The sequence below is a fragment of the Brassica napus genome, chromosome C3 (assembly GCF_020379485.1).
Source record: "Brassica napus cultivar Da-Ae chromosome C3, Da-Ae, whole genome shotgun sequence".
Lineage (NCBI taxonomy): Eukaryota > Viridiplantae > Streptophyta > Magnoliopsida > Brassicales > Brassicaceae > Brassica > Brassica napus.
The window spans coordinates 16,572,475-16,595,902 of record NC_063446.1 but is presented as its reverse complement, the minus strand read 5'-3'; the positions used below and the strand labels follow the sequence as shown (position 1 = coordinate 16,595,902).

The 23,428-nt window shown below is 32.4% G+C and overlaps 2 protein-coding genes across 2 annotated transcripts; both read left to right on the top strand.

Moving 5' to 3' along the window:
* Nucleotides 1–5,704: 5,704 nt before the first annotated feature.
* Nucleotides 5,705–6,961, top strand: LOC106437422. Its single transcript, XM_022697543.2, has 3 exons — nucleotides 5,705–5,965; nucleotides 6,143–6,205; nucleotides 6,281–6,961. Exons 1-3 carry the CDS (start codon nucleotides 5,705–5,707, stop codon nucleotides 6,959–6,961), a joined length of 1,005 nt encoding a protein of 334 aa, XP_022553264.2.
* An 11,831-nt stretch (nucleotides 6,962–18,792) lies between these two features.
* On the top strand, nucleotides 18,793–21,170 carry LOC106437446 (WUSCHEL-related homeobox 3). Its single transcript, XM_013878339.3, has 2 exons — nucleotides 18,793–19,789; nucleotides 20,389–21,170. Exons 1-2 carry the CDS (start codon nucleotides 19,403–19,405, stop codon nucleotides 20,668–20,670), a joined length of 669 nt encoding a protein of 222 aa, XP_013733793.1. The 5' UTR covers nucleotides 18,793–19,402; the 3' UTR covers nucleotides 20,671–21,170.
* The last annotated feature ends 2,258 nt before the right edge of the window (nucleotides 21,171–23,428 follow it).

Below are 23,428 nucleotides of genomic sequence, written 5' to 3'. Positions count from 1 at the left end.
AACCTGAAACGAGGACCTGAAGCAAAGGACCGCAACAAGCGGAGGAGGGAAGACCAAACCCTGTCCCAGCCACTGCGATGAGGAGGGCAAACGGAAAGACACTAACCTGAAACTTAAAATGAACCCGAAATATATTTGTTGAGAAAAGATATATTTGTTTGATAGCAAAAAGGTAAAAAGAAATCTCGTAAAATACTTCTTAATGTAAGAATATTTTATTCTTATATGATCTATGCGTCTGTTGGTTTAATATAAAGTTCAAGTTCATATTAAGTTTTATATATAAAAAAACGATATTGTGAATAAAAGAATTAAGAATATAGGTGTATTGATAATCTTCCTACTTTACCTTAATTATAAATGTCATTTCTCTATAATCACGTATATAAATATTAATAGTGGTGGTTAAGACAAAAGGGTATGAAGTGTGATGTCCCTTCACTGATGAGTTGCAAAGACAATAAATATATATTTGGCCACACTTCTTCTTGCCGTACGTGAGTAAGAAAGAAAGAGTTACTTCTCTCATAAAGACAACACAATAATATCATTAGTTAAAAGAATGAGTGAAAGGATTAGGATTTCTTGTCCATCAAAGAAAGCACTAACGAGAACGTTAAAGGGGAGAAAATCAACATGAGGATTGATCCAAATACTAAACCAAGGAAAACATGAATCATGGTTAATGTTTATTTCTTCTTCTCTAAGAAAACATATTAGGGTTCAATTAACCTAAATCTTGATTATGGACTTCGGATAGATTTCATAATAGAAATCATAAAAGTTAATCTTACACTTAATTATGCTGGAAAGTAAATAATGTGAAAATGAGTATGGTTGACTACATATGCCTTTGTGATTAATTTTAGGGTAAAGCATCATATTTTCTAGAGAGGTGATAGTGTTATTAATAATAATGGTAATATTTACCCTAAATATTTCACCAACTAGAAAAACAAAGATAAACTCTTTAATTTTTCAACTGAAAATAATAATTTATTTACATTGACCGATCTTTTTTTCCATGTTCAATAAAAAATAGAAATCATATATGCATATAAATGTTGATAAGTTATACTTAGTTGTACTCGTATGTACTATCAAATCTATGAGCTGGACATCATTACTCGATACTCACTTTATACTCCTGATTTGACCCGTATCCGCCTTGGAAAGCCAAGTACTTGGCGTTGGGAAGACGAGTAATAAGTTAACAAATTTCAATACTTACAAAAACAAGCAAATCATCAAATATCATTTTATTTTTTAGTAATTGACTCATGACTTACTAAATAATATTACTTTCAAAATATTTGTCTTTTCTTTCACTACAATAATATCAATGTTAGTTTAATATACTAGGTAACCCATTATTAAATAAGATAATAAAGCCCATATTTAAAAAACAATCAAAACCCATGTTTACCATTAATCTTGGCGACATATAGAGCATCGAAATAAAATAGAGGACCAAAGAGTTTCATGTGATCTTTCAATTATTCGAAAGCTTATTTTTACTTTTTTCTATTTTTTGATAATTCATGTGATTTATGGTTGCTAAATTTGTGATGTATGTATCTTTTCACGTGTAATTGTATGTTCACTTTGCAAGTAATCAAGAGAGAAGTACTTGATTGGCAAATAACAAAGTAAGTTAAGTAACTTACAAGTATCAATTTTTTTGCATCTATATTATTAAAAGAGAAGTAAAAAATACAAATGCCTCTTAGTTTCAAGTATCTTTGTCGTTTTCTAATTTAATAAATCATTTACTAAATTGATCCTAAACTAAAACAACTATTTAATTATATTTTAATGCCACTATGAAACTAGCTAATTCTAATGTTTAGCATTTATTATATTTTTATCAAATTAAAAAACCATAAAACATACCTAAGTTTAAAAGGGGTTTTTTCAAAACCAACCTACAATTTCGAGTCAACCCCAAACCACAAATCTCAAATCCTAAATGTTAGCTTTATAATAAAAAAGTGTCAATTAATATATCAAATATTTAAATATTTAAATATAAACTAGTCAACATTAATATGCAAATTTAAGTCAATAAACCAAAAAAATTCAATCTTAAATCTAACCCTAAGAATCTAACCCTTAAAAACATAAGATGTTAGAACGTTTTGTTGCTAAACCATAAAGATTGTCTAACACATGGTTATTAAATCAATAAATATTCTTTTAAATGGCTCAATTATATAAAATTTTAAGTTATAAACTTCATATTAACCCTTATACAGATGATTAATTAAAAATTTCACAAAAAAAATATTTTTATACATTTTAAAAAATAATTTATTAGATCAAATGACAATGTAGACTACGTAATAACTCTACAGAGTAGACTTCTGAGGAGATCTACAGATATGTAGACTTCTTTTGTGACATGTAGACTTACGAAGGCCAGAATCGTGAAATAACTTTCTGGTTTTTTGTTTGGTCATCAGGGTTAAATAGTAGTTTTACCACCTTTTTAGGTTGATTTTGCATTTGATTGAATATGAGAGCTACTTTTATGTTTTTAAAATGAATATTTGAGTTGTTTTTGGCAAATTTTCCAATTTAAAAATAATCATTTATATAATATAGAAATAAAATATAAATTAATATAAATATAAATATAAATATAAATATACTATTTCAGGTATACTTTCGTATAAATAATAGCCCAATGTAAATTGATAAATGTTGAAGAGTATAAAATATATAGCATACGATTTTAAATAGTATATAAATACCCTAGGATAGCATTAAAAAAGTTTTTGTCACAAATATAGACTCTAATGATCAAAATGACCAAAATGTTTCATTAAAGAGGTAAATATACATTTATATCCTTAGGACTAATCGAAACCTTAGGGTTTAGAGTTAAGGGGTGGGGATTTGGGATTGAGGTTTAAAATTTTATAAAATAAAAAATAAATATTAAAAATTTGAAAATTTGAAAATAAAAATTTTAAAAATAGTTTCAAAGAGCATTTTCGAATTATAAAAAAAAAATATAAAAAAAATTCGAGAAAAAAAATTTAAAAAAAAAAAATTTATAAAAAAGTTTGAATTTGAAAACATATAATCTAAAACTATAAATATTTTTTATTTTCTTTATTTTTATTTTCATTTTTTTATTTTTTTTTATATATCGAGGGTATTAGGGTCTTTTTACCTATTAAATGAAACATTTTGGTCATTTTCTTCCTTGTGATCTATTTTTGTGACCAAAACTTGAAAATGATCTATTTAGGAGAATTGCCCTATAAACAATTTTATCATAAATAATCATAAAATTTTTATTCATAAAAATAAAAATACATTTGTGTAAATATGCGGATCATATTCTATAAATGGGTAATACAATTAACGGTTTACAACACAAAATAAAATTACTCAATATAAACTATAAATTATTATGTTTATAAATGTCATATTAAAAAAATATTTAATACGGGTAAATTATAAAAATATATATATTATTACTTATAAAATAAATATTAATTTATTTATAAAAAATAAAAATAAACATCCGCACAGATGCGGATCAAGGTCTAGTGTATTTGATAAAATAAGTACTTATTTCAAGCAAGTCAAATAAAAATAGTAAACGGAATTATTGGACAATTCAATTTCAAGACAAGTAGTAAGTACTAAAAAAGATTAGGTAACACATAATTGTTCATAAAGACCACTAAAGAAAACCGTTTTCGGTTGATTTGTTTGAAATCAATTACAAAAAGGTATATATGTTGTACTGCTATAAAACATTTTACACTCGAAACGTTTTTTGGATTATTAGGAGGTTTTACACCGAAATACGTAATCCTCCTACTAAAACTTAATTTTCAAAACGTTTGAAGTAACATACTTATTTTTTTAAAATTAGACATGATGTATATTTATGGCCAGAAATCACCCCCTTATGGTATCAAACAAAAACTTTGTATGATATCAGTAACTATTAGAATACTTGACGGGATGTGGTAGCTCGTTTGGTAAGGACCTTGGGGGCCAATTGTCATGCTCCCGGGTTCGACGCCAGGCGGAGGGGAACTGCCCATCCTGTCATCAAATGCGGTACTGGGTGTTGGGCCTTGTCCCCAGCCCAGGTATAGCCCTCCCGGGTGAAGTGGACCGCTGCCTAACCGGGCCTAGGGAATGATCCACGTAAGTGGAGAACCCTGGATTATCAAAAAAAAAAAAAAAAAAACTATTAGAATACTAACGTCACTTAACTATGATCCGATCAATCCAGTTACGATGATAAAATGTAGCAAGTTGTAAAGACTTAATTTGATTGGTGATATGAAAAGAACAATCCTAACATATAAAGTATAAACTCCAAATTCACACAACAATCCAATCTGAAATGTCCCAGAGGCACTAAACAGCAAACACATCGACCATTCTTACTCAAACATAAATCTTTCATTATGAACCTTTTTTTGGGTACAAATCATTTATGAACTTTGAAGACTAGACAATAGTATCTGAGAAATAGCGAAGAATGCGTGAGGAAGAGTGTATTGGATATGGAGATTTGAGATTGGAATGGGATAATTTAGTGCATTGACTCCACAAGATTAGCAAGTTGAAAGAAGGTACGGACAGTCTGCCATATTTTTGTTCAGTCACTCGTCAAATCATCTCTTTTATTTGTTTGTTTATTTCTATTTTGTTTTATTTTGTTTTTTCTCGAACTATTACAAATCCAGCCATCTTTCGATATGAGCTTCCAATCTATTGTTTTTCCGCAATGCTTATTTTACAAGTCACTAATTATTTTCTGGATAGATTATTGATAGCGTTGTTCCAACAAGAAAATGTTCAACTTGGCTCAAACAATGATAAAACATTAGCCAAACATTATTTACATGAAATTCTTGTGTGTGCTGAAGTGGCTCTTTGGTAATAGAGCATGGGTCAGTGCTCCTATTAACCAGCGATCTAGCAATAACACATCATAAGAAACCAAACCAAAGGAAAAAAAAAGTCAGTTCTCAAAAAAAAGAGACAAATTCTTATATCGACTTTGCATTCATGATATTATTAAAAAATATGGGTGTCATTAAAGTTTGTATATACTCCTAGAAAATATTGTTTGTGGGGGCAATTATGCAATGACTATATATATTTCTTCTAAATTTATATGCCCAGTTCCTATGATTTATGTGTGATCAAATAATTACACTTTGTTTATAGAAAGCTAGAAACATACATCTCATCTAAAATACAAGTCCTCAGTTAATTATTGTGAATTGGTGATTATCTCGGTTTATGATAGCTGACTCCCTCTTTTAGGTATATTTTCTCTTTTGCTAAAATACACTCTTTAGTAAAGCGGGGCTTCACTTTGAAAAAACATGTTTCTTCCATTGAAAATTGTCCATTTTGGAGATACTTTCATCCATTTTCATCCAGATCTACTTGAACATCTAGGGTTTGTGGTTGGGGTGATCTATTTCAAAAGTTCTCAAATCAAAAGGTTTCTCGTAGATCCAGACTTTTTAAGGTGCTCTCTCTGATTCTAAAGTCTTGAAGCGGTTGTGATGTCGCACAACTAGGCAATGTGTTACTACACATGTCTTTGGAAGAAGAAGATGGACCATTTGTGCTACCAAACCATCCGTAGTACTACTCTACGGGTCGAAACTCTCCGAGTCTAGTAGGCCGTCTTCTGAACCTTCAGCGTCAGAAAATGTCAGATTTGATTTTGGATATGCCTCGAAAATGGCAGATGTACGATAGAGTGAAAGGGATGGCTCTATCTAGAGAGAGATTTCAGTTTATCTTCAAATACGAGCACGATTTGCTCGATGTACTTAACAGAGGTGTTCATACGCTAAGTATGTGGCATACTGTCATGGAGAGAAGGGTAAAGACAGATGAGGAACATCTCGATCAATCATTATACCCACAAAGCTCTATCAGCTTTGGGGGAATTCTCAAGACAAGTGGTGTAAGTTGCCTTTTACCTAGAAAAGGCTCATATCAAAGATTATGTAAGGGTGTATGTGAAATTTAACTTCTCGAAACCTCTGAGGAGATCTAAGAAGGTTACACTAACAAGTGGAGAGGTGTTGAATATTCTATATGATTACGAAAGAATCCAGAAAAAAAGTGTTATACTTTTCAGAGGCTCACTCATGAGAAACCTCAGTGTCCTTCTTTCAAGAGGATGAAAGAGGTTATAGAGAAGGTATCGGTATCATCTACATAAAGTAAAAGAACGGATGTGACTGAAAGTTTAGATGAAACCTATCCGCGTTATGAGGTCATTCCAGAGAATCAACTAGGATTGGATCATGTCTCAGGGAGACCAAAGATTGCAAAAGAGGTTTTGGAAGGAATAAGAATGTACTTAATGGTGGCTTATGGTCCTGAAAAGATAGCCAGGGAGGAAAGGCTAAGAAAATATTTAGAGGAGTTGGAGAATGATCTGACTGGTCAGAAGACTATTCTTAGGTTGGAACCTTTTACGAAGGTGACAAATAAGCTGGATAAAGGCAAGGGGATCGTCTATGAGTTCTCTACACAAATGGAAACCAATCCAAGACCTGAGAAATTGATGGCTAGTGCGATATCGGTCGGTGCCAAAGTGCTTCAATCGTGGAAGGTGGTCTCTGAGATTCCAGATATGAATGCTGAAGCTGGTTCTACTCAATCGGGTTTTCTTCTTGAGGGTCCAACGGGTTATATTGCTGGATTCTTTGAATATAGTGTGTATGGGACTTCTATGACGAAACCCAAGGACAGAAAAATACCAGGAACTTTCAAAAGACGAGCCAATGGCAAAGGCATTCTGAAGGAAGACACATGGAGTGGGAAGAAGATTGGAGAAAGAGTGGTTATGGAAACAAAGAGAAAAGCACAAGAAGATGTCGAGCCATCTAAAAACTCCGCAAGGTTTAAGAAACCATTGGTGGTCTCGAGTGAGGGATCGTCAAGTATTTAAATGGGTATGACGAGCTGGAATTGCCAGGCATTGGGCCATGCATAAGACCTGGTCATTCCAAGACTACGGGAGATGCGAAAAGAACATTTTATGAACATTTTATTTTTGATGGAGACTAAGAACCTGAGAGACGTTTCGGTGGATCTTCAGACATGGCTAGGCTGCGATAGGATTATGACTGTAAATCCTATTGGGTACAACGAAGACTAACAATTTTATGGAAGAATTTTGTACATATTGACTTTAAGTTTGTAGATAAGCACTTGCTGGATTTCAGTGTACAGTTTGGTAAGGATCAGTTTTTGTGTCGTGTGTATATGGCGAACTGATAAGGAGTGATATGCCAAGACTATGGGAAAGGTTGTCTCATATTGGAGCTCACAGAAAAGAACCGTGGTGCATGACGGGTAACTTCAACGAGAAAAGAAAAAAATGAAGAAAAGATAGGAGGGCCTAGAAGAAGTGAAATGTCATTCCAACCTTTCAATGACATGTTAGAAATCAGAGAAATGTGGAGCTGCCAAGTACAATAAATAGTTTTACGTTGGGCGGGATGAGAGGAACGTTATCGATTCATTCCAAGTTGAATAGATGTTTTGGGAACAAGAAATGTTATCAACTGCATCATGCTTCCAATCAAACGTTTATGGACACACGAGGTTCTGATCATAGGCCGGTGTTAGTCAAGTTGATCTTCGCTTCAGAACCATACAGAGGTAGTTTTTGTTTTGATGCAAGACTCTTGCTCAAGAACGGGGTCAAAGATGAGATTAAGATAGCATGGCTAACCAGTCACCCACTGTGAAGCCAAAGTCTCAGATAGATTGAAAAGTTGCAGAAAAGCTTTGAACAAGTGGAAAAGGAAGGATAATCTAAATGCCAGAGACAAGATCAAACAAATCTAGGTGGCTTTATAGATGGAACGATCATCAAGCCGGGTCTCAACTGTCAGAATTAACTTTCTGAAATCTGAGTTAATTCAAGCTTACAAAGAGGAGGAATTGTACCAAAAGCAGAGAAGTAAGGACAAATGGGCAACCAAAGGAAAAATGTTATACAATGTAAGCTTTTTACAAAAAAATAGAGATAAATCTTTTGCTCCATTATGTTTTTTTATAATAGAGAAATGCTATACTATTACTATGTAAGCCTTTTACAAAAAAAACATGAAAGAAATGTTACTTTATTTTTAATTAGATGAATACTCTGTTTGCCTCTATTTATAGAGGAAAAATAAAATTTCTCTATTTATTAAAAAATAGCATTCATCTATTATACATGAACACATTGAACTAATACTCTATCTCTGTTTTAGAATTCCTCAATTATAGAAAAAATAGGAATGGATTTGTAATGTTCTTAGTGGCAACAACTCAGTCCGTTTCGAACATTCGTAGGGTGGCCGGGGGGAGTTGAATCTATTATCAAGTTCAAGTATTTTGGAAGGGATGGATCACACTTTAATAGGCAGTACCGAAATCTGCAGAAGGAGATTACAATTATATGCAAATTAAGGCTCAAAACCTTCTTGCCGATTAATAAATGTCGAGAAACATTAAATTATATTGCATAATCAACACAATAATAACACAAACGCCTCTCAAGGAGTTGACACTTCAGCATTTTTGAGCTTTGTGGAGACGACAAGTCATTAAATTAAAAAAATTGAAAAACCAATCAAAACACTTTATTTGTACAAATCAGATTTAATAATAACAAATCAGCTAGCTTTTTGATTGATCTCTTCTAGCGTATTTTTATTTTTACATGTGACGATGTCAAATCCCTAGGAATTTATTTGTTTATTCACACTCATCCATCCAAATCTACTTCGTGTTTACCATGAGAGTCATCTTCCATATACATGCCATATTCGTCAAATTGGAACAACTGCGAGTCTGCGAGACATTTTCTCTGCCGCAGAAATCCTCTGTTTATTGTGATGAGTGCTGAGTCTATGAAACTGCATTGGTCATGTTCAAGTATATGCTAAAGGCATCCATAAAATATGTATGATTGAAGAAGGTAAGCAAATTCATGGGTTGTCATCATAGCTTGAGTTGAGTGTTGACGAATTCGTAGTGAGCAATTTCGTTTGAATGTACGTCATGTGTGGTTTGATGAATATGTTTACTTAATGGTTTAAGAAGATTATAGATAGAGCCATGGTGATTGCAGGTAAAAGAAAAAGAGACAGTGGAATGCCATGACTGATGGTTATAATTCGGGGATTCTGAAGCTGTAAGTGTTGCTTAATAAAATGTATTTTTTTGTCATCAACTTAAACGGACTCATATTGACTGTAAACCAAAACGGGAATTCCGAATCTATGTGAACGACGAAAAACGGTTGTTTCCTGACATTGTGTTCTAGACTATCCGCCTTTGAATTTTGCGTTTGTGGTACATGAATGGTCTCTGAATTGAGGAAGTTTTTCTTTCAAGGTCATGATATCTTCCAAATAACTTGCAAAATCTGGTCATTCTCGTAGTTCAGAAACCATCTTCACCAATTGAGAACAATCTGTTGCAAACGTGACCTGAAACTGACGCAAGTTCCTCATACACTCAATTACCCAAAGTAACGCTTCCACCTCTGCATGAAGAGGGGAGGGACTAGCCCTGAAATTCTTTGCCCCCATCAAACCATCAAAACCTTTTAGAGTATAATACCAACCTTGTCTTAAAAAATCATTTTCTTTCCAGGAACTATCTGTAAAACACCATCGCCCTGGAATTGACGGTAGGTTCGTAACCTCTACATGGTGTGATGTCCTTTGTATGTTCAACACATGTGCCTCAGCCCAAAGTGTTGATTCTGTTTCCACTAATTTAAGCGTTTCCCTAGGATCAATGTCCATATTACTGAAAAAATTATTATTTCTTCATTTCCAAATGTACCATAGTATCCATGCAAACTGATGGTCATCCATTTGCGGGAGAACTCTCCAAAAGAGATGATCCATATTTGTGAAGATATAACTAGTTAGAAAATAGCTGAATTTGATAGTATCTTTGAGAGCTCACAAACCTGAAGTGCTAGAGGGCATTCAAAAAAACACATGGTTTATCAATTCTTCTGAAACTCCGCATCTGGCACAACATATATCCCCTTGTATGCCTCTCGCTCGCAGATTTTTCTTAACTGCTATACACCCTGAGATCAATTGCCATAAAAAAATGTTTTATCTTCGGTGGGCACCATATTTTCCAAAAAAACGCTTTCAATATATCAAATGTGGGTCCAAACACTACTGGTTGTTTTTCCTTGTCTGGGTAAACCCTTTCTACTTGTATCCTGATTCGACTGTATTTTTCCTATTTTTTGTGAAATGTCATCCATCCATTTCCACCATCTGAATCATGCTCAGTGGTATGCTTTCTATGATTTTCACATCCTGAGAATCCACCAAATCCCCAAGTGCATGCGAGTTCCAAGTTCGCGAAGCTGAATCAATGAGAGTGCCCATTGTAAGGTCTGGGTAAATGTTATGTGCTAACATTTTTGATTAGTCATGGTAGGGAGCCATGGATAGTTCCATACAGATATAGATGATCTTGATCCCAACCTTTTGATTAGTCATGTACTAACCAGAGATCTAGCAGATACAATATTCCATCAGCCATATGACGGAGAATATGATCTAATCGGTTCCTGGGAGAGGCATTTTTGTAGTACTGTCCTTTGAAAAATTGAGAAAATAAGGTATTTGACTTCTCTATCAGACGTCATAACTGCTTACCAAGCATCGCCATGTTAAAATCAGTGATGTTTTTAAAACCCAAACCTCCTTCATCCTTATTTCTACATAATGTCCGATGATTTCCAGTGCATCCTTTTTGTGCTCCCCCCTAGACTCCACCAGAATTATGTTACCGCACTCGTCAGTTTCTTTGTGGTTGTCTTTGGTAAATGATAGCAAGACATCACATGATTTGGTAAAGCCGTAACCACTGATTTAATGATCACTTCCTTTCCTCTTTTAGTGAAAACCTTAAAAGTCCAACCATAAACCCTATTAGTTAAGCGATCCTGAATAAAACTAAAAACTTGTATCTTGGAGCCTCCAAAATTTTCTTGCAATCCCAGATAAGATCCTATTCCCCCTAAATTCTATATTCCCAAAATATCCCGCAACTTTTGGCGGCTGGATTCCTCAATTTTGTGTTCAAATTGAATCGAAGATTTTTGAAAATTTATTAGTTGACCCGATACAACCTCAAATTCGTTTAAAATCCTGAGAATAGTCAGATACTCTTCTTTTTGTGCTTTACAAGAGAGGAGACTGTCATCTGCAAAGAGCAGATGAGATATCGATGGACACGCTCTAACTACCTTCATTCCCGGTAATTTTTTCCCTCTCTCAGCTTGTTTGATGTTTGCAATTAAAGCCTCGATACATATAATGAATAAATAAGGAGATAAAGGATCCACTTGACGTAAAACCCTATGTGGAATTATGAGACCACGTGGTTGACCATTTAGTAAAACCCGATATTGAACTGATGATATACACTCCATCATTAGTTTGATCCAATGAGGATCAAAACCCATTTTCTGTAGGAAAGCCTGGATAAAGTCCTATTCCACCCTATCATACGCTTTACTCATGTCCGTTTTAGTTGCCATATACTTTCTTTGGCATGCTTTATTGGTTTTCAAGCCATGGAACATTTCCTGAGCTATAGGAATATTATCCGATGATAACCTTACTGCCACGAAGACCAATTGAGTTTTTGATATGAGGCAGATTTTCAACCTCTGACAAAGACCTTCGAGATGATCTTTTATCCTATATTACATAGGCTTATTGGCCTTAGTTTTGTCATCATTGTAGGCCTCTCCGTCCTTGGGATAAGAAAAATGTAAGTAATTTTTAACCTTAAGTCCATTTCGCCTGAAGCAAGAAAATTATTTACCATCTCGACCAAGTCTTTCTTAATAATATGCCAGGAATGCTGGAAGAAAAGAGTTGTCATTCCATCCGGTCTTGGAGCTTTCTCTAGGTGCATCATAAACAAAGCATGTCGTACCTCGTCCTCCATCGCTATCCTTAGCAGCCTTTGATTCATCTGAAAAGTGATACACGGTGTTACCTCAGCCAGGAAATTATCAAACTCTGATGAAGAAGTGGTGTTAAATAGGTCTTCGAAATAGTCCACTACCACTTTTTCGACACCTTCATCCTCTGTGACCCAATTTCCATCTTCATCATTTAGCCCCACAATCCTATTACGAACACGTCGTTGCTTCGTTAAGGTGTGATAAAATGTTGTATTGAGATCCCCAGATGAGTACCACATATTCCGACTTTTCTGATGTCAGTGGTCCTCTTCATCCTTGTATGCATCCTGTAATTTTCTAGATACCTCTAAAATTTCCTCCTTAGACCTGCTATTTTTGAAGATCATTAATTTTTTCCTTCCCATATGGTGGATTGTTTTCAGCCATTTAGCAATTTCGTGACAACAATTGCTAATTTTTGTAACAATATCCTCTGTTCGACCTTCATTATATTCTGACCAGCCCATAACAATTGATTCCCGATCCATTGCTTATCAAACCGAAATTGCCCTCTCCACCTGGGAACTTTGTCTTCTAGGTAGGCCACCACTGGACCGTGGTCAGACCATACCATCCTTAAATATTCTGTGTAAAAACATGGAAAGAGTGTGTGTCACTCTTCATTTGCTAGAGCAAGACGACATTTAATCATCAATGTCCCTGTCCCTTTCCCTCTTCTTTTTTGCCATGATATTTTGTTTCTTCGAGCCGAAAACTCTAATAAAAATGTGTTAGAAATATTGTTTTTTGTCTCTAAAATATCTCAATACAGATAAGCCCTTTGTCAAAAAAAAAAAGTATTATGTGTAACAGATAATTCAGTCATTGACATACTTTCCATTGGCACAAAACTTATCTTAATTTTTAATAATTGTTGGAATTACAATTTCTTTATGGTCAAGGCTTTGGTTTATGTGGATTCTAATATCTCACTGATCATATTGGAAGATTTTAATGTTACTTTAGCAGCTGATGAACACATTAGGTTTCTAGAGAGACTCGGTGATCAATACAATTTGTGCTCAGCCTATTTTCTTTAACACTGTCTTATACAAAAATTCTACGGCGTAGCGCGGGTATCTATCTAGTTTCAGATCAATAGGTGCTAGTTTCCATCGAGGTAGCAAAACGTTACTTTGACATTCTTTTTGGGACTACAGAATTCATATGGTCCATTTTTGCAATTACTTCATCGATTGGTACGTCGCTGTTGTAGGTTTACGCATATTAATTAGTTTATACTTTATGATACTTTAAAACTTGCATTGTGCAATAAAGTATTTTCGTAGAATTTTAGTTTGACAAAAAAAAACAGAACTGGGGACAAAAAGAGAGGAAATGAAAAAAAAAAACAGCAAAAGAGCTATTTGGTATTTACCAACAGTTTAGGATTTAATAAGACTGTTGACAGAACACTACGCATTTATGTGTGTGGATACAAATTCTTATTTTTATTTCTGAAAATAAAAACTGAAAAGAAGACTGTGTTAAAAGGAAATACAGAGGCAAATTGCAATTTGTCTGCATACATGCATTTATAGTCTTGTCTCTTACTCCATCTGTTTCATTATAAGTGTCATTTTAAGTTTCGGCACATAGATTAAAGAAACAATTAATTTTGTACATTTCCTATTAAAAAACACTATTACTTATACACCTAACCATATTTCAACCAATAGAAAAATAAATTTTGTATAAAATTAATAAATTTTGCATTGAAAATCGAAAACAACACTTATTTTGTAACGAAAAAAATTCTCTAAAATGACACTTAATATAAAACAGAATGAGTAATTAGTTTGTTTTCCTCTACATTTTACAAAGAAGGAAAAGAGAAAAATATCGAAAGAAAAGAGAAAATATCGAAAGTATATTTTACAAAGGAGAAACTAGTTATGTTGGTATTACGTACGTGGTCGTCTTAAAATAAGTACAAGGCATGATCAGATCAAAAATTTGTGATGTTTGTTATGATTCAAAGAACACAAATACTAAATCATTTCATCTGTTATATTTTGTGTTGTTTCTTCTCAACTTCAAAACTACTATTTATACAAAAATTGAATATCAAAAATTTATGTATTAAATGCTATATTCAATTTATGTAAGTATTTTTAGTTAAAAGTTGAATATTAAAAAAAAATACTTTAAAAAAATAGCATTTAATACATAAATTCAACCAATAATAAAAAAGTATGAATTATTTGATTAATCACACAACATGTAATAAATGTAAAAAGTATTTTGGATTATGTAAACATCTTACATTGTAAAACAAATATTTTTTGCTAAAACTACTTACATATCAAAACAGATTGAGTACATAGAACACCAATAATATTAGAGACATAATGAAACACCAATAATATTTGAGAATAGTAGAAGATTGCTGCAAATGCAGAAAAATGATAACATCCTTAATCAATGATGACTGATACATTATTATTCGAATATTTTTGAAATGTCTGTTGAAAAACTTTGTTTAGATTATCTTTTCAATCTTTGTTTAGATTGTGTATATGTTTTTTTTTTTTTTTTGTGGATTGTGTATATGTTAATTTGGTGTTTTCTGATCATGACAGTTGTGTGTTTCAAAGTGAATTCGTTAATGAGTTTCTTTAGTTAACTCAAACTAATTATTTAAGGTTCAGAGCTCGATGTTCAAAAAACCTTAAATATTGTCCTTTCGTTAGCACAGCCGTCCAATAAATGGAATTTAATTATATAAATTAAATCATAGAAACATCCAAGTTCTTACGGTAATTAAGTTCGTTTTAGAACAATTCACCAAAAAAAAAAAAAGTTCTTTTTAGAACATGAGGTAAGTGTTCAAAAAAAAAAAGAAGAACATGAGGTAAGTTGTTGAGATTTTCAATTGAATCGTTGTTGGTTATGTAGAATATACTATATGAAAAGGGTAATTTAAAAATTATTATTACTAGATGGGTCCACAAATATACTTTTGTCCGAAAAGAAATTGAATATCCAGAATCAAGAATGTTGACAGTGGGCAGAGAGAAAGCTAGACAAGGCTTTAGAGCCTATAGACAACTAATAGGTGCGAATGCTAATGCATGCGATGTTTTTTCATGCAGACGTTATAAAGTCAAAATGCTCAGTTTCTGGAGTTTTTTTTTTTTTTTTTGAAAATTGGCTTGTTTCTAGAGTTTCTTAACAGACAGTTTTATGCGTGAATTGATATTTGAAAGCATCGTTTCATTTTTTTAGTTTACAGAAACTGTAGAACTAAGAGCATCTCCAACGTAAAACTCCATTTTTTCCTCCAAAATAGAATAAAAATAAAAATTGAGTAAAATTGCTACAACCCTACTTCATTTCTCACTCTATAATGGAATGATGAACAAACAAAAAATATATTACTCCATTTATTTATTTTATTTTATTTTTTTTGTAACTGAGATTACTCTATTTATTGAGTAAATTTCATTATAGAATGAGATATGTAATTGGATTGGAACATTTTTTACTTCATATTCACTGTTACTCTATTTTAAAAAAAAAAATGGAGTCGAGATGGAGATGTCCTAACACATGTCAACACTTAAATAATACAATGTGTAGATTAAAAATAATTAGTTCTACTCATGCTTCTAAAATTACAATTTGTTTCTAAAATTACAATTTGTTTCGTTATGATTATAATGAGAACACGTTAATACACTTTAGCGACTGGCTACATAGAACGTGTGTATGTTTCATTTCACATGGTTGTGCAAATTTACTTGCTTGTCTGTCCATGTAAGGATTGAAGAAATTTACCTATTTTTTCTTTTAATATGATCTGTCAACGTCATTCTGTTGAGGAGTAAATCATAATAAAGTAATTATGACATAATCATTTAAGTTTCTTCTTCTGTATTCTCTCTACATACATGCATATATATTCACACATATCTACTATGCTAGGTATTGATATGACTGATCACATTCTGTGGATCTTTATGGTGGGAGTATTGTTTAGTATTTGTGGAAATTTTATGAACTTCATGTTTTTTTTATTTCTTCACCAGAACTATCATTTTTGCATAGTGCTAATGTTTTCTAGAACTAACAGTACTAATGTTTATGTACAAAGATAAGAAAACCAATTAATAAGTATTTGTGTTTTTATGTTAAGTCAGTGTCTTAATTAATTGTATGGGAGTATCGGAGTATATTTTAAACTTATCGTATGATCTACCTCGACAACCCATGCACCTTTATTGATCTTCTTGATTATTGTTCCAGTGCTCTCTCTCTCTCGTTCCAAAATTATTAGTATTGAATGAAGAATGTCGTAAGATATTCTCAAGTAAGATGCATATTGATAATAGAGAGAGAAGATATTGTTTTACAAATGATTATTTAACGTTTAATTTTGAAATATTTTGAAATGAATGTAAATTTATAAGGAAATTAATGTTTCTATAATGAATGTATCTTCGTCTGAGTTTTTATCTAATGGTTTACATAGATATGTTGAATATAAGATGTACTACACTCCCTTGACCTAAAAGTAAATCAAGCTTAATTGCTTAAGTCCCCCGCCATGTATATATATATTTGAGTTCAAAAAGTTCTGAACCGAAATTATATTATCTTTGGGCCAGTGACAAGAGCTGGTTGTCCTCCTAAATATTTATTCCAAGTTTTTTTGGCGGTTCCATTTTCTTACTTTGACTCTTGTAAAAAAAATTCTATTTTAGAGTTTGTAAAACTCTAAATTTGAAGTTTCAAGGTATTATTTTCCATAGGGCTGGGCAAAAAACCCGGATCCGAAAAACCGAACCGAACCCGATCCGAAAAAGTAGTATCGAACCCGAACCGAAATTGATTAAATATCCGAATGAGTTCAAAATTTTGGTATTTAGAGAACCGAAACCGAACCCGATCCAAACCGAAGTATTTTGGGTACCCGATTATATCCGAAATTGATTTATATACCTATATATATTAATTATTTTTAGATTTAATATATATTAAGAACATCAAAATATATAAGATACTTTTAACTTATCCAAAATACTTATAAATATATACAAATAGTCAAAAGTAACATATCTAAAATAGCTAAAGTATACTCAAAACACCAACAATACTTATTGATTCTCAATCCAAATATTCAAACCAAACCAATTTATATGTTAATTTTAGGTACTTTGACATATGCTATTCAAATTTATATGTAATATATTGTTTTGTTTATAGATTTTGAGAAATTTAAAGTATATAATGAATTTTAAAAATTTTAAAATAATTTAAATGGGTTATCCGAACCCGAACCGAACCCTCAAAGATCCGAACCGAACCCGAACCAAAATTTAGAAATACCCGAATGGGGCTGAAATCTTTGAACCCGAAAACCCGAAACCCGAATAGATCCGAACCGAATCCGAATGGGTATCCGAACGCCCACCCCTAATTTTCCAAAAACAAAATTTCAAACCGAACTTCAAAATTATATGTATTTTACACGGTGGTCCTTATATTTGTTATAACTAATATAAATCCAAAAAAATATTATAAATAACTAGAACATATGTAAAAATATTACAGTAATATTAATTAATAAAATCTTACATCAAATATATAAAATTATAAATATAAATACATAGTTAAATATTAAACTACAAAAAATACCACATTATTCCATAAAATTATTTCCGTCATGCTTCATCTTTGGGTACACAAAAATTTTGGACAATATTTTAGAAATTTTGAAGGTTCCAGAACAAATTTACTAGGCTATTAGTGTTGTTGTAATATTTATGTTTTTCTAATAATTATGTCTTCATGTATCTTATTTAAGAGTTTTTTATTAAGTTTCTTTTATAATATTCTTGTTTTCTAATTATAGTCTTGAAATATTATAAATCTTATTTTAATTTTTTTTCTTTAATTTTATGTGTAAAATTTGAATTCATAAAAACAAATTTTAAATATTTATGATTTATAAAAAATTAAGAATTAAAACGATAAATGAGAAAATACTTAAGAATCATAAATGTGATGTGTAATTAATTATAAGGATTAAAATGCAAATAAAAAAATGAAACTTCAAATTTGAAGTTTTGAAGTTTCATTCCTCAAAACTCTAAATTTGAAGTTTTGAAGTTCTCTTTTGGAGAACAGAAAACTCTATATTTTAAGTTGACTTATTCTTGGGTTCACCCCCTATGGTGAACCTCTAGGTTCACCGACCAATATGATTGTGTTATTTAATATTTGATATCTTTTAAAAAAGGAAACAAAATATTGTCAAATTATATTATCTTTTTAAAATTAAAAGGTAAAAAGAAATAAATAAAAAATACCTAGTAGTAATTACAAAAAAAAATATTTTTAACGTCGTCAGCAAAACATTAAACCCTAAATCTTAATCCCTAAATCCTAAATCCTTGGGTAAACCCTAAACTCTAGGATAAATTTTAAACTATAGGATAAATCTTAAACTCTAAATCAAAATCACTAAACACTAAAACACTCAAGGGTTTAGGGTTTAGGATTTAGGGTTAAGAGTTTTAGGGTTTAGTGTTTTTATTTAGAGTTTAGGATTTATCTAAGGGTTTATGGTTTACCCAAGGGTTTAGAGTTTACCCAAAGGTTTAGGTTTACCCAAGGGTTTAGGGTTTAAGATTTAGGGCTTAGGGATTAGGATTTAGGGTTTAGGGATTAGAATTTAGGGTTTAGTGTTTTGCTGACGACGTTAAAAATATTTTTTTTTAATTTTTTTTTCTTTTTTTTATGTAGCTGATATTTTTTTTTACTTTTTTTTTTAAATTAAAATATAATATAAATTGATAATATTTTGTTTCCTTTTTTAAAAGATATCAAATTTGAAATAATGAAATCCTATTGGAATCCTAGGGGGTGAACTCAAGAATAACTCTTTTAAGTTATAGAGTTTTGTTTAGAGATGCTGGTCCCTAATTCTTTGTATTTAACGATTTCTTCTATGTTTAATTTACAAAAGACTTTGACATAGATAGTTTGCAATTATGTGCCATTCAATATTAAGGTAAATTCCGCCGGTATTAATATAATACTGTCTCCTTCCTTTTGACATCATTTATATACTACTGTATATGAAAGTGAAAACTCCCGACAAAAGAAAATTAAGAGTAAAGACTAAAATGCACCATAACATAAAAACAATATTCAATGTACAATGTTCTTTCTTTATGTTTATTTTCTGTCCAACCCTTCTCTCTCTTGCGTCCCTTTCCAATGCACTTACAAAATTAAATATAGTTTCCAATTTGCTCTCCAACCATAGTCTCATTTCGGGTATAAATAACCTCATCCAAACACAAACCATCAATATTTGCAGATATCATAATACACTCAAAAGCATATCAATATTTGGTTAAACGGAGAATGAGTCCGGTGGCTTCAACAAGGTGGTGTCCGACCACGGAGCAACTGATGATCCTGGAAGAAATGTACCGGACCGGTATACGGACTCCTAATGCGGTGCAGATACAACAGATCACAGCTCACTTAGCTTTGTATGGACGTATTGAGGGCAAAAACGTGTTTTACTGGTTTCAGAACCATAAGGCAAGAGATAGACAGAAGCTGAGGAAGAAACTCGCTAAGCAACTTCACCAACAACAACTACAACAAATTAAACTCAAACCAATATCGATGGTATCTGGCATCATCGATCATCACAATCCTTACTACCATAGTCACCATCGTCCGTATGATCATATGTCTTTCGCTTGCTGCTCTCAGCCTCCTCCCGTTTGTCTTTCTTATCAGGTACTCCCTCCGTTTCAGATTACTTGGTGTTTTTAGATTAAGAAAACATTTAATTTTGTATATTTACTAGATAAAACATTATTATCAATACACCTAACCACATTTCAACCAATTAAAAAATAGATTAAAATATAAAATCAATAAATTTTGCATTAAAATTATAAAACAACATTTATTTTGAAACAAAAATTTTACCCTACAACGACAAGTAATCTGAAACGGAGGGAGTATGTAATATATAAATAGTATAAAGTTTTGAGGTTACACGTTTTACTTATAAAGTTATATTGGATAAATGATTATGACCAAAACTGGCCTTATATGGATATAAACAACAAACAATCTCAGCCTCCACTCTGGTTTGTAACTAATTTATATATACAGTTTTTATTTATAACCGGAGAACTGTAAACTGACTCAAAGCTTTATAAGATGATATCATACGTTTGTTTGCTACTTAAATGGTGTAGATAGAAAGCCGAAATGAGGAATGTTAACTTGTTAGCATGTTTGATAACACGTTTTTTGTTTGCCTGCCCTAGTTTTTAAATTTGTGATATATGATGCTAATTTTTAGATTGCCATTTTGGAAAATATAGGGAATTGGAGTAGAAGTTCAAAGCAAAGTGGTGAATGAATATTATTACAACAAAAGTGGACCTGAAGATATGTTGATGCAAAAACCAATCACGGGCCAAAACTCATCGTACGATCGAGATTGGATGATGATGATGGATATGGGTCCACGACCATCATATTCCTCATCATCACCAATTCCATGTTGCAACATGATGATGAACAGTCCAAAGATACCACCAAAAACCCTTGAACTCTTCCCAGTCTCATCCATCAACTCCAAACAAGACAGTTCCAAACTCTAAAGATAACATTTACAAAAGAGATCCTGCAGGTGTTTCATTCATGTATCATATATTATGTGTGTCAAAGTACGAAAACACGTGTACTTGAGGGGTAAATTTTTAGCCGTTGGATAAAATTAGTTGAGTTAATGAAATGTTTAATAGGTATACATCTCTCTCTCTTTCTCTCTTTCTCTCTGCAGTAGAATTAATAGGAAGTTTTAATAATTTATAAATATTTAATTTTACAAGATGTTTGATGGTGGATGTGTATTCGTTGTAAAATTAAGTATCATGGTTTCTGTAATTGCATGCATGTATGCACGTGTAGGCTATATTGTCTTTAGGACTAGACAGTGCGAAAAACCTCATTTGTCTAATGTGTAACCTAGCCATACCCTTTATTTTGATGTGGTCACCGTCCTTTTGATGTGTACTATGATTCTTCCTTTTTGGTTTTTTTTTATTTCCCACTATCTATCCTACACTAAAGGGTAATACTCTCGATGCTTAGCTATGTCACATCCTTAAGAAAAAACAGGCAATCAGCTATCTCTATTTTACCATGTCCTACCATCTTTATGCGAAACAGATTAAATTTGGATCATTGTGGGCCGCTAAAAGTTTCTTAATGGCCCATATCAATCTCACGTAATCCTAATGTTCGTTCCAAACAATTATCGTCTTGACACTTCTACTTAGTCTTCTCGGTACTAAACACAACCAGTTAATTACTAAACTAAATCCCTTCAAATTCTATAAGGATTCCACCTTTTTTTGTCAAAAAGGATTCCACCTTCATTATAGCCGACTGCAAATTCCCAATAGCTTATGCAAGACCTACTTCCATAATAAAGAGCCTTCGAAGAAGAGAAATTGATACAAAGCTTACGAAGAGACCCTACATACAACTTTACATTCTCTTCAGTCCTAAAGCAGGACCACATTTCAATATTGATTTAATTTATGAACTCGGGTTCAAAGGTATGCTCCGGATTTTGACATTTTCCCTCTTAGTAATGATTATATTATCATCCTTAGATTGTTTTCTTTGTTAATTCAGGCCACGAAGTCCGTTAAAATTAATATGAGAGGTTTACGAACTTCCTGAACAATCTATTTACTTATCAAATCAGAGAAATTGATAGGGAAGAAGAAAATGTGCGGATTATTGCACCCATCATATGACTACACCCCGATTATCATCAGATTCGTGCTTCGTTGGAGCCGTTGATTATCTCATACGAAGATACAAGTATGTCTTTCCTGCTTACTATATCTATTGACATGGTCTCTTTTGTTTGTTTATCATTTTTTCCCAACTATTAGACTCTACACAGTTCTTCCTATAATAAAAGGGGAATACCCTCAATGCTCAGCTATGTCACGTTCTTTAAAAATATCAGCCAATCAGCTATCTCAATTTTACCACGTCCTACTATCTATTGATTTGGTATCTTTTTTTTTATCAATTTTTTCTAACTATTAGACTCTACAGAGTTCTTATATACAATTTACAAGATGTGGTGTTATGTACTTTGCCGTATCACGACACACATGCATTAGTCTATATAGTTCAGTTGATTTCCACTCTGTGAGCAATAATTATTTCATTCTTTCGTTTTTGAATGCCCCTTGGTTTATTATCTAATGGTAAACTTTGCTCTCATTTGTTTTCCAGCAACACCAAATGGAGGTTTATGGATGGTGTCCTCCTAGATCGGTTGTCGTTCAGGAGGGTATACGTAATCTGCAGGTTTTGGAGCAACTAATGGCGTATCTTTATGGTGACCTCGCCATTACAAGAGCTCTTGGAGACTTTTCAGTGAGAAGGTACTCACCAGTTGGAGGATTTTGTCGCCTCTGATCTCAGATCCGGATATTTTGCAGCTGGTTCTAACTGAGGAAGATGAGTAATTGATTATGCAATGGGACGTGATGACAAGCCAGTATGCTGCTACATACACCATGCCAATGCTCAGGAGACACGGTGACCCAAGAAGATGTGTGATGGTACTTGGAAGGGAAGCATTAAGGCTTGAGTCGTCGAACAATGTTATAGTGGTGGTCATTCTGCTTTACGCTGTCATTACCAACTCCTCATAGGAGAAGAATTACAATTCCGTTTGTTATTAATATCGATCCTGGTTGGTTACAAGCGATTAGTTTTGTGTATGTGTTTGGTTGAGGTTCCATTGTTTATTTTGGTGGAGAGCTTTTCGTAAAGTTTGTACGATCTTATTTATAGTTGAATACAGACACTATTGGTTTCTGTCTTTTTGGTAAAACAGCTTCTCAGACGTGAGATCAATGTAGTTTTACTATATCCATGTTGTATTTTGGAGATTTCTTTTAGATAATTCACTATGGTTTTAAACTATATTTATATGTTATTTTTGAATCAGAAATAAGTAGCTGAAAGGTTTGAGGGAGCAAGGTATCTGGATCTGCATCCTACAAAACAATGGTTATTTTAAGCATTTCGTAGTTCTCTCATGCAGCTTAGTTGCAGTGACTGAAAGAAAAACTTTGACCACTTGGTATCCTTAATTGTGTGGAGTAGCACCATGTTCGTTGTTATATAGCTTTACCTTTATTTTCTGCTACTCAGGACTGGGAACTGATATCACATTATTTTGCAGGTTTCTAGCAAGTTTCTATTTTGGAATTTTGTGTATTTGGAACTACGGGACACCTGTGGATGAATAATTTTATTTTGTTTATCTGTTTTCATATGAACATGGTAACCAAACGTGCAATTGAAAGATTATTTTTTTGA

Coding starts and splice junctions, on each gene's coding strand:
- LOC106437422 (XM_022697543.2), top strand. CDS start 5,705: ATGTCAGATTTGATTTTGGATATGCCTCGAAAATGGCAGATGTACGAT. Junction 5,966..6,142: donor GAATTCTCAAGACAAGTGGT/GTAAGTTGCCTT, acceptor TATACTTTTCAG/AGGCTCACTCATGAGAAACC. Junction 6,206..6,280: donor TGAAAGAGGTTATAGAGAAG/GTATCGGTATCA, acceptor CCGCGTTATGAG/GTCATTCCAGAGAATCAACT.
- LOC106437446 (XM_013878339.3), top strand. CDS start 19,403: ATGAGTCCGGTGGCTTCAACAAGGTGGTGTCCGACCACGGAGCAACTG. Junction 19,790..20,388: donor CCGTTTGTCTTTCTTATCAG/GTACTCCCTCCG, acceptor TGGAAAATATAG/GGAATTGGAGTAGAAGTTCA.